The sequence below is a fragment of the Carassius carassius genome, chromosome 24 (genome assembly GCF_963082965.1).
Source record: "Carassius carassius chromosome 24, fCarCar2.1, whole genome shotgun sequence".
In the NCBI taxonomy this organism is placed as follows: Eukaryota; Metazoa; Chordata; class Actinopteri; order Cypriniformes; family Cyprinidae; genus Carassius; species Carassius carassius.
The window spans coordinates 17,851,252-17,863,271 of record NC_081778.1 but is presented as its reverse complement, the minus strand read 5'-3'; the positions used below and the strand labels follow the sequence as shown (position 1 = coordinate 17,863,271).

Genomic DNA, 12,020 nt, shown 5'->3' with positions numbered 1-12,020 from the left:
TCTATGCTTGTGTATACACCAGACGCTCTGCAGCACTTTTCAAAAGCGTCCCAGAAGTAGCTCTCCGCACCGCTACGCTAAAGATAGGCGCCTGGTCTATTTCTGACGCACCCCGCGTCCAAACCGGACAGAAATTACAAAATAGAAGTAAAAAATCATGTGCATTTCAAAATAAAAACCCTGTGCAGACTCCCAATCATATTTCACATTACTATATTCATGCTAGGAGGCCAGAAATAGATGACAAGAGGTTCATCCTTAAAGTTGAAAAACCTAACATTATTATATGACACCTCCGATCCTTTTTACAAGGACAATTAAAAAAAGAAAGTGGTGTGGAGTTTAATTGCAGTAGTTGCATGACTGGAATAAACATAATTAAACCGGACAAAACATTAACATTAAGCTAACCATGTTAGAAAAACAGTGTTGGACCAAAGTGTTTTTTTTTTTTTTTTTTTTTTTACATGTTTTTAAATATAAAATAATAAACAAATGTTGTGTTTGTGGAATAAACAGCCGTGGATCAGTAGTGGACTGCAAACGCGTCCTGTGTGAAAGCTCAATGAGTGCTTCTTCTGCACCACATACGAAACGCACACAGACTGCATACACACTGCAGACGGAGTAGCCTGTGTGAGAAACAGGCGGAGACATTTTTAAAGTGGATAAGGGGAGACCAAATCGTATCGCGGCAATGGCCACAGACATACAGCATCAGTTGCTAGAAAGAATAAAAAGCAGCCCATTTTTAATTATTTTTTTATTTTGCAGATTATAAAGCTATATTTTTTTCATTTGCACTTTATTTCAATTTTCATTTACAACTTATTTAATTTGAAAAATATTATTTTGAATTTATTTTAGCAAAACATTTTATTGTTTTTATTTTATTTTTATTTATATTATTAATCTTTGAGGTAAAATATTTTAATTTTGTTCTTGATGCAGATTGATTTCTTCCCTGAATTGTGTGTTTGGCATCTTGTTGTATGTGCAGGTTTATATACATATGAATAATTAACTGTTAAACTGCAAGTGGATTTCATTTAATTGAATACAAATCAAACCAAGGGTGAGATCAATAAACCAATACAGTGCTAATATCTGATTGGGCCCTGGACCACTTTGTACTGTAAAATTTGGGCCCGACATCAAAAAGGCTAAGAACCCCTGGTCTACAGGACTTGAAGGCCTGAAATTTGCATGTCCCGAGTGACTGAAAAAAAAAAACTTAAAAATATCATATCCATGTAAAACAAAGGATAGAAACACTTTTATTTGTTCCAAGCTGAATTTAATTATGGGTATTTCAGAAAAGTTATCCTGTAATCAAAAGGTCCAACTAAGCTGAACAAGTAGTTAATTGTTAGCTATGGTGGACTGGACCCAATCTGTGTAGCGGCACACCTCAGCATAAACCCCAGGATAGCCTCTTTGAGCACAGCCATAGCCCCAAGAAACAACTCCTCGCAGTTCCCCATTACACACTACAGGGCCACCAGAATCACCCTGTGAAAGTTTGGAGAATAAACTTAGAAAAGTGTGATTTTGTATGAAAATACATAACATATATAGAATACGACTATGTCAATAACATACCTGACATGAGTCTTTGCCTCCATCCATGAATCCAGCACAGAACATATTATTAGTTATCTGCCATCCATACGCACTCTCACACTGTGCCCTTGACAGTACAGGCAAATCCAAACACTGCAGTTTATCAGCATAGTTAACTGGAAAAAGAGGATATGAACAATGTTAAAGCTTTACATCTTGTACATACACTTACACAATAATGTGTTTTGTTTTTGCTAGGAGACGCATGATCAATACCATGACATCTAAAGATGTCAAAAAACAAGAAACATGTTTGATATCCCCCAACTGGAACCATACTCTGCATTTGAAATACATACAAATGGCGGTCACCTCAAATAGTAAGCTATATTAGGATAAAGGGGAGATTAATCACATCTTGCTGCTCAATTAATCTATTTTGAAGACGGAGTTAATGGTTTTATAACACCGAAGACTTTCATTACTCAGCCTCCATTATCTCACCTCCAGTGGTGATCTGATTGCCCCATCCAGAAACCAAGCACTGCTCCCCGGCAAAAGAGCAGCTGGTTGCCAGAGGGATTGGCTGCACATACTGGTTGAAGACGGCAGGCTCTTTCAACTTGATCAGCATGAAATCATTGTCATACATATAATCATTATATTTTGGGTGAGGAATCACTTTCTCTGCCCCAACCCGCTGCTCTGTGCCTTCTTCAGTGTACACATTATGCTCTCCCAGGTGGACAGTCAGACGAGAAGCTCTATTTGACAAGGAACTTACACATTACTGGGCTGTAATACAACTTTTATCAGCAATATTGTCTATCTGCATACAGTTGCATCTCAGTAATTTAGAATGTCATGGAAAAGTTAATTTATTTCAGTAATTCATCACAAATTGTGAAACTCGTGTATTAAATTCAATGCACACAGACTGAAAGTAGTCTCTGAAAAAGTCTTTGGTTATTTTAATTGTCATTTAACAAAAACCCACCAATCTCAACAAATTAGAATACTTCAGAAGTCCAATAAAAAAAATGTTTTAGTGAATTGTATTGGCCTTCTGGAAAGTATGTTCACTTACTGTACATGTATTTAAGATTTGGTAGGGGCTCCTTTTGGTTTAATTACTGCCTCAGTTTGGCATGGCATGAAGGTGATCAGTTTGTGGCACTGCTGAGGTGGTATGGAAGCCCAGGTTTCTTTGACAGTGGCCTTCAGCTCATCTGCATTTTTGGTCTCTTGTTTCCTATTTTTCTCTTGACAAAATCCCATTGATTCTCTATGGGGTTCAGGTCTGGTGAGTATGCTGGCCAGTCAAGCACACCAACAACATGTTCATTTATCTAACTTTTGGTGCTTTTGGTAGGTGCCAAATCCTGCTGGAAAATGAAATCAGCATCTTAAAAAGCTGGTCATCAGAAGGAAGCATGAAGTGCTCCAAAATGTCTTGGTAATAGGTGCAGTGACTTTGGATTTTTTTTAAAACACAATGGACCAACACCAGCAGATGACATTGCACCCCAAATCACAAGCTGTGGAAACTTAACACTGGACTTCAAGCAACTTGGGCTATGAGCTTCTCCACCCTTCCTCCAGACTCTAGGACCTTTGTTTCTAAATGAAATACAAAACTTGCTCTCATCTGAAAAGAGGAATTTGGAACACTGGGCAACAGTCCAGTTCTTCTTCTCCTTAGCCCAGGTAAGACGCCTCTGACGTTGTCTGTGGTTCAGCAAATTCCTAGACACGTCTGTGTGTGGTGGCTCTTGAGGCCTTGACTCCAGCCTTAGTCCATTCCTTGTGAAGTTTACTCAAATTTTTCCTTCCACTCAACTTTCTGTTAACATGCTTGGATACAGCACTCTGTGAACAGCCAGCTTATTTGGCAATAAATGTTTGTGGCTTACCCTCCTTGTGGAGGGTGTCAATGATTGTCTTCTGGACAACTGTCAGATCAGCAGTTTGCCCCATGATTGTGTAGTCCAGTGAACCAAACTGAGAGACCATTTTGGAGGCTCAGGAAACCTTTGCCGGTGTTTTGAGTTGATTAGCTGATGCATGTCACCATATTCTAATTTGTTGAGAAAGTAAATTGGTGGGTTTTTGTTAAATGTGAGCCAAAATCATCAAAATTAAAATAATCAAAGACTTAAACTACTCTTAGTCTTTGTGCATTGAATTTAATACAAAAGTTTCACAATTTGAGTTGAATTACTGAAATAAATGAACTTTTCCACAACATTCTAATGAATTGAGATGCACCTTTATTACATCTTTGGAAAAGAGTCTCAGATGATTGGTTAATGTGCTAATCTTTATTACAGAATGAAATGTGTAACTTATTTTTCATAGCCTTTGATTTAGAAATCCTGTAACTGTTACATTTTACAGTCATACATTTAGAGTGCACACATTCACAATATACTAACAACTTATTAAAAATGTGTTTGATGAGGTTTAACAAAAAACGTATGATATACTCACGAAACGTAGCAGTGGGCAGCAGAAACAGCCCATCTTTCATTAATCAGAGATGCTCCACACCATCGTTGCCCATTATCATAAGTAAGGTAGATCTGCCAGGGCTGGGAGTTTGCAGGACATTCATAACCTCCAATGATTTTATCATCTGCGCTGCAAGCTTCATAAAAATTATGTTTAATTGTTAAATGAAAGCAAGATAAAGCAAAGGAAATCACAATGTAATTGAATGATTATTTGAGCTTGTGTTTCTTTGTAATATTTGCAGTTTCATCTGGTTAACATCTGTAGTAGCCTATGTCTCTTATTAATGTTAACGACTAAGGAATATTAAAGGAATATTACAGGTCAGTGTAGGAAACTAACAATGCACAATAATTATTAAGAACGAGGGACATACCCACAGAAACAACCAGCAAAGCAAAAACAATATTTTTCATTGCAGTGGAGAAGAGGAGTGCTCACTTCCAGACAACTTTAAAGAGCAAACTTCTACAAAGTTCAAGAACAGCATTCATATTTTTAAGTGGTTGATTTAACACTGATAACTATTCAACAACCAATAAGATCATGGAAAATGATTCCAAAGTGAAACATAGCACCTGGGACAACAGTTCTTATCACACTGTTTTCCATGAGTATGATAAATCCAAGGTAGTGTACACGCAGAGAGTACAAAGCTTAAATAAAAACGTTTACTTTTTAGAGAAGCACAGCTTAAGGGCAGCCAGTTATCATTGGCACATGGTGTATTGATCATGCATTGACTCAACACACAAACAGCTTGACAAGTCAAAGCAGCAACAAGTAACAACTCAAAACCTAACAGTAATAAAATAAACTATACTCTTTAACAAAAATTTACCATCTTCAACCAACCAAGATTCTTTATTCAAGAAGTTAGAAAGAAACAGCTAGTTTAAAGCAGAGATAAATGTTAGTGACAAATTGCATTTCTTAATAAAATAAGGCCTCTCAGATAATGGTGTATCTAAAATATACAATTTGAATGATAAGCAATTAAGAACAAAAGCAAAGGCAATCTGGTGATTAAACCAAAAAATAAAAACTTAATATGTAATGCATTTTAAATTCATTTAATAGTCTTGTGTGTCAACGAGACTTACTTTGGTACCTAAAACATTGTTATTGAGAAAAGAGCAAGTCAAAATGCCAGTTTCATTATAAGCATACTGTATATTATTTATTGACACAAAGTCAATTTATTTTGTGAAAATTTCGGACAAAGACCTTTAATCTCAATAACATGATTTGAGGGATTTTATACAAGGAACATAGCATTATATTTAATAAATAATTGAAGTTGAAAGATTTTTAAAAAATATATATATAAAAAAGGAAAACCCTAACCTAAATGTTACAGAAATGTGGTTTAATGGTGAGGTCAATAAAGGAACAATGACAATGTCAAAAAAAAAGAGAGAATGAATATAAATCTTTAAAATCCCCTAAAATACACCAAAACACTTTGCAGAGATCTAAAGAGATTTTAAAAGGAGTAATAGAAATGTACAACTTTAATGTAATTATAATATATTGGTTTAAAGGACATCTGTGATAATGCTTTCAATTTAGCAGACATCTTTCTCTCTACAACAATTTTAGCAAAAGCCGATCATGGCATTTTCATTTTCATGACATACAGTTCTTCTATTGCATAGTAACACTCACAGCAGGTAACAAAAATCTTGAATCAAACAAGCAGTAAACAATGTTCCAGAAACCATGTCCAGCTTCATGCATTATTTACACATTTTAGAGCCCACGTGCATGTTCAATATAATGCTGATGCAGTTCTGTTTCCTGTTTGAAGAATATCCCACACTCAATGCAAGTTAGGTTAACCTCGCCTCTTACTGCGGAAGTAGAGTACCTATCTTTTAGCTCTTTGTCACCCAAGCACTCCTGATAGTGGTCAGTAAGACTTCTGATATCATTAAGGATCTGTGAACACAAAGAACAATGGTACGGCTCCGCGTTTTTGTGAAGAGTCTGGTGCTGCTGCAAAGCACGAGGTGACAAGAATGTTTTTCCACATTGTTGACATTTATGGCTACCAAGTTGTGGACTTACAAGGGCTACAGGCAGCTTGACTATAGACTCGGATCTGTGTGATAAAGCTTGCAGGTTGTCTGAAGGCCCAGGTGCCATGGAAGCACTCAATCTGTATCGCAGTTTGGTTGGGAGATGCTGGGGTGCTTCATTGTGCCCCGCGAGATGCTGCTGAAGCTGGTTTGCAGTCCAGTAACCGTGGCAGCAAAGTGAGCAGCAGTGCGGACGAGCCTTCGCCACCTCTTTGTGAGCGTTTAACTGCTCCTCACTAGGAAATGCTTCAGCACATTTATCACATTTCAAAAAACTAAGTTCTATGTTTTGACTACGCTGTACAGGTTCTTCCTCCAAAGAAGTTTTCTTAGTCAACATTTTAGGAAGTGTCCTTTCAGAAGCAAAGGGCTTCTTATATGCCAAGCTCTCTTCTAGAGAGCAAGCGGTTTGTTTGACAAAATTGCGGTGTTTCTGACTTATGTGTGAAGAAAGGCCGCGTGTGGTCAAGAACCTCCTATTGCAGTTGGAGCACTTATGGGGTAGCACCATAGTCTTCTCTTGTTTAGTAACATTCGTTTTGGATGTGTACGGTTGTTTGATGGGTGTAACCAACTCATCTGAATGGAGGATTTCAGACTGCAGATTCTCAGTCGACTTGCTGTGATGTTCTGCTAAATGAGTTGTTAGAAGAGACCCACTTGAAAAAGACATCTGACAATCTGTACAGGTAAAAACACTGTTTGATTCAGGAGCTTCGGGCTCTTTTTGGGGTTGAGCCTCCATGGGAGGGTGATGTAGCTGATGTCGGCGAAGAACACAAAGGTAAAAGAATCCTTTCCCGCATATTTTGCATAAATAAGGTCCATCGTCCACATTTTTCCTTGAGCGGCTCTTATTGGTCTTTGAGAGAAATCTGGCAAATGTTTTGTCTTCGTGCCATCTCCTATGTGTGCCTAGAGCCGAATTGGAGCTAAAATATCTTCCGCATTCAGCACAAGCAAAAGTCTCTGACTTTACTTTGCCAAGCTTTAACTGTTTTGCCGAGTGGGAATACAGCTTTTTAGATTGGTGACCTATGCTATGAATTCGCTTGTGAAAATTAAGCGCACCAATTACTGAAAAACTTCTGCTACAGTGCTGACATTTATATTTCTTATCAGAATCTAAAGATGTTTTCTGTTCTCTTTCAGAATCAGCTGAATGAGAAGAGTCACAAACATCTTCAGCTTTTTGCAAGGATGCATCTATCCCAACTTTCCTACATTCTTCTGGAAATTCCACATGGTCCTGTAGTTTTGAACACTGCTTTTGATGATTTTGTAGTTTTGACTTAGATGCAAAAATCTCATAGCATGTTGGGCACTGAGGTTGCTGAGATGAGTCAGAGTCAATTAAAGGAAGGCCAGTCTCAAAGCCATGACTTTTCATGTGAAACTGGAGGGCCATGGCATGGGAGAAAAATTTTCTGCAGTCAGGACATTGGTAAGAGTTATTTTTCCACTTCTGGACTTGATTTTTCTGGACTTTTTTATAACGACCTCTAGGACCCCTTTTCTTGCGTCGCATGTGATCATTCTCAGAGTCTGGCGTACCAGAAGGCCCCATCTCAACATTTGTGCACTCCAAGTGGGTTTGCTTGTGATGAAAGAAAGCCCCCAAAGACCAAAAGCCTTTACCACACTTTTTACAGTGATGAACTTTTGGGCCTAAGAGTGACTTGGTTGGGTTGAATTGCTTAGTCTTTTCACGTTTGGCACTGCCACAGCAAAACTTCTTGTGTTTGTACAGACCACTTGCATTTGCATAGCTCTTGTCACACTCCAAGCAAGCAAAGGGTTTTTTACTACTATTGTGATGTTGTTGGTGAGAATGCAGTGCAGACAGTCGGGAAAAAGTCTTGCCACACTCTTCACATTTAATATTGTTCTTTTGCAGATTTGCAAGTTGGTACGAAATAGACTTATATGCTACTTTATCCTCATGCTTGCCCATGTGAACGTTATGAGCACTTTTGGAGGCACTTTCATGGCCGCAAACCTCACATGTTATATGGGGCCTCTTAGTTGGCATCAACTTGTCAAACTTCTTCCTCCCATATGATTTTTTTCCCAGGGTCCCTTTGTGCCAAAGTATGTGACAGCGCAAGGACAAAGCCTTGACAAACTTTCGATCACAATGTGGACAATTATACTTTGCCTCTTGAGGACTTATTTTGCTTATCAGTTCTGCATTTATGAACGGTTCATCATTTAAGTGCTCATAACCAATCTGTACAATTTTGACATCGATTTCTGGATTCAACTGCAGCGAGGAGGTGCATTCAGTTTGTCTCGGGTTGAAGCCCGAGCCATCTTTTCCCTCATGGTCTGATTCACACACTAACTCAAGATCAGAGTTTTGGTCCTGAGAGAGATCACTGCTGGACTCATCACTGGAATCATCTGAAGCCGTGATCCGGACAACTACATGATTGACATCTACGGCCTCATGCTCTTCTACTGTGTCACAGAAGACATCAGTATGACAGAGCTGATGCGACTGCAGGGCAGATGCTCGTGAGAACTGACGACCACACTCCTCACACTCAAAAGCCTTCTTCTTGAGTTGAATAACTTGATGAAGAAATGATTTTACTGGGAGATCTTCACTGTGTGCCAATCGTTGGTGCTTATTGTAGAATGCAAGTGAGGTGAAGACCTTGTCGCACTCAGTACATTTATATGGCTGGCCATTGCAGACAAGTTGTGTTCGTCTTTTATGCCAAAGCTGATGGGACAACAGAGCCTTTGATCTAACGAAGGTCTTCCCGCATTCAGAGCAAACACACGAATGCTTAATTCCCTCCTTCAGCTTTCCTTCTGAACAGAATCTCTGGTGCGTGCCAAGGCCAGACATTGTGCGAAAAGATTTGTCACAGATGCACTGAAAAACATTTTGCTCATGCTCCTCATTCTGTTCAGAGCTTGTCCCATTGTCTTCAGTTTGACCTGGAGCTTCATTAAGTGATAAAGTTTTCTCCTTTTCACAGATTTTGGATTTTATTAGCTTTACCTCATGACAACGGCGATGTGCATCAAGAGCCGAAGCTCGAGAATAACAGCGTCCACAGGTGGGGCACTGAAATGACTTTTTCTTTAGATTAGCCAACTGGTGAAAAACTGATTTTGAGGCCTGTTTATGTGAACGCTGATGATTGAGACAATGACCAATAGTGGTAAAAGCTTTTCCACAATCCTTACATTCGAAAAGCTTATGCCTTACTGAACCCTCATCTATCCCCCGTGTAATGACTTGTCTGCGGTGCATCAGTTGATGGCTGAAAAAACGTTTAGAGCTTGAAAACCTTTGTCCGCAGAGAGCACAGAACATTGTTCTCTGGCCTCTGTTGGTCGAGATGAGCAGGTCATCCCACTGCGAATCTGTGTCTAAGCAGACTATGGGACCATCATGGATATGCTCGCTGCGATCCCCCAGGTAATCCTCCTTGTTCCCAAAGGCCTCACTGCAATCTTCACTGCGAAATGGCCAATCCCCTAAAAACAGAAAAGGGAAATGTGAGGTCAGGGTGACTCCTGTTGCCAGGAGAGAGAAAAATTATATATATATATATATATACATATACATACATATATACATATATATATATATACATATACACACATATATATATATACATACATATACATATATATATACATACATATATACACATACATATATACATATATACACATACATATATACATATATACACATACATATATACATATATACACATACATATATACATATATACACATACATATATACATATATACACATACATATATATACATATACATATACATATATATACACATATATACATATCTTAAAGTGGAAATAATGTATTTACTCTGGTAAACAGGAGATTAGGAACACAAATAAGAAAAAAGCAGCATTCTCTTGCATTCTCTTGTATATTGCAACCACCAGAAATTACACAAATTTTAAGAAAAGAAACAGAAAAAGTCTATTTTTTTCTTAGTAATTTCTTAATGAAAATAACAAAAATACATTCATAAAGCAAACCAAAAACAATTATCTCATTGTTACATTCTGCACAGCTGTAAATGAATACGATCTGACTTTCAGCTCGTTAAAGATATATTTTCCCAGCTAACGACAGGACAATTCGACGTCTTATTCGAATTATTTGTTCCACCTTAAATGATATCGACCGCATGGCTCAAAGTGAGAAATTCAAACAATGGAAAAAAGTGCTCTGAAATAATATTATATTCACTTACTTGTTCTTTATACTGTGTATTGCATTTGGCACATGCGCGATTTAAAATATGAGTTAAACCCTACCATCTACTGGCAACACAACAATACTGCAATATCATTTAAGGTGGAGCTGATTATTTTTGTACGAGAAACTAACCTTTCCTGCTACGACTGCACACATGTTTTGAAATGACAAATAATTTATTTAGTCAAAGACGAAAACATAAATTTTGTGAAATGCCAGCCTAAATCAGTCAATCCTATACTAAGAAATAATGACAGGCAGTAAGAAGGACATGTTTCAAACAGAATGTCCTCATGGGCAGTATTACTGCAGTCGTCTTTTAAAACGACGCGTATTTGCTGGTGCAAATTAATTTAGAAGTTTCACAGCAAAATATCCTCCACAATAAATACTATGCATATGCATATATTTGCACAATTAAATTATAATAATATATGAAGTGTGGGTTTTGTGTATATGATCGCAGAAAGTCCTAGACTGTGTAAAAAGAAGTGATTTTATGTTTAGATGACTTTATTTATTTCAAGGTAAAATATAACTAGTAACTAACGTTACCTAACTGAAAGGTCGGTTTGACAACAACAACAAATAAAAGTCGCTTACCTTCGGCACTTGTATCTCTCTCAGACGAGTCTCCTTCACTGTTAACGTTAGAAATATAAGCCAAATTTCCTTCCTCGTCTTCGTCTATATGAACAACTACATATTCATCTTCCTCCATTTGTTCTACTTTAATCTTTATGGCTGGATCTGCAGCATTGGCTACAACAACTTCGGCGTGGTCCTGGGCTTTTAATACAGGGCCACTGGGACTTATTTCCATTTCTCCGTCCGTGTTTCTAGCATTAGTGGCTTTGCTTTTGCTCATTCGATCGATGTTTATCTCTTGGGCAGCACCTTTCTCATATTCAGAGGACAAACATTCATTCTTTGATTGCAAACTACCATCATCTACAGAAGAATCAGTAGCCATTATGGTTCTAGCGAGGTCCAGCTTTCCTCGATAGGAAAGGCACAGGCACCGCGCTTTTCGCGGTAAAGGACCGTGTGGTTGTTGTTGCGGGGAGGAGGAAACCTTACGAATCCTACTATGGCGAAAACTTCGCTCATGAATATTAATTAGGTTACTTTCCTTGTTACTCCAGGAAAGTTCATATTTCATAGCCTTAGCTGTAGTAGGATCATATAGGATATAAAATAATAGGATATAATACGATGTGGGTAATATGATATAAATGTATAGATATTAAATAAGATATTTAATAAAACAAAATATGGTAGAATATATATATAGCATTTTCCTGTGTGGTATATATGATGATTTATATATGATGACGAATTATTAGACATAAACAGTGATTCTAGTATTTTGTATGTGTCACCAAAAAGACATAAACGTTCTTAGATTGGATGTGGCTCAGTCTGGCAGGATGTTGCCTGTTTCTGGTAATACATGTGCATTCTGCAATACCAAAACAAAAGACAAATACACACACTACTGTTTTGTTTTTGCTATTAATTGTAAAAATTGTTGAGATTTTTTTTATGGACAAGGAGTCTGACAGCAGCTAGTGCTCCACACAGAGATCTGATCTCACCATCATCCAGT

At 37.7% G+C, this 12,020-nt stretch overlaps 2 protein-coding genes across 2 annotated transcripts; both read right to left on the bottom strand.

Moving 5' to 3' along the window:
• Nucleotides 1–1,254: 1,254 nt before the first annotated feature.
• On the bottom strand, nucleotides 1,255–4,583 carry LOC132103029 (trypsin-3-like). The gene is made up of 5 exons (XM_059507824.1): nucleotides 4,451–4,583; nucleotides 4,054–4,210; nucleotides 2,068–2,327; nucleotides 1,603–1,739; nucleotides 1,255–1,512 (listed from the first exon to the last, which is right to left on the bottom strand). The coding sequence occupies exons 1-5, from the start codon at nucleotides 4,488–4,490 to the stop codon at nucleotides 1,363–1,365; spliced, it is 744 nt and encodes a 247-aa protein (XP_059363807.1). The 5' UTR covers nucleotides 4,491–4,583; the 3' UTR covers nucleotides 1,255–1,362.
• An 868-nt stretch (nucleotides 4,584–5,451) lies between these two features.
• On the bottom strand, nucleotides 5,452–11,485 carry LOC132103028 (zinc finger protein 729-like). Its single transcript, XM_059507823.1, has 2 exons — nucleotides 11,015–11,485; nucleotides 5,452–9,650 (listed from the first exon to the last, which is right to left on the bottom strand). Exons 1-2 carry the CDS (start codon nucleotides 11,382–11,384, stop codon nucleotides 5,827–5,829), a joined length of 4,194 nt encoding a protein of 1,397 aa, XP_059363806.1. The 5' UTR covers nucleotides 11,385–11,485; the 3' UTR covers nucleotides 5,452–5,826.
• Between the last annotated feature and the right edge of the window lie 535 nt (nucleotides 11,486–12,020).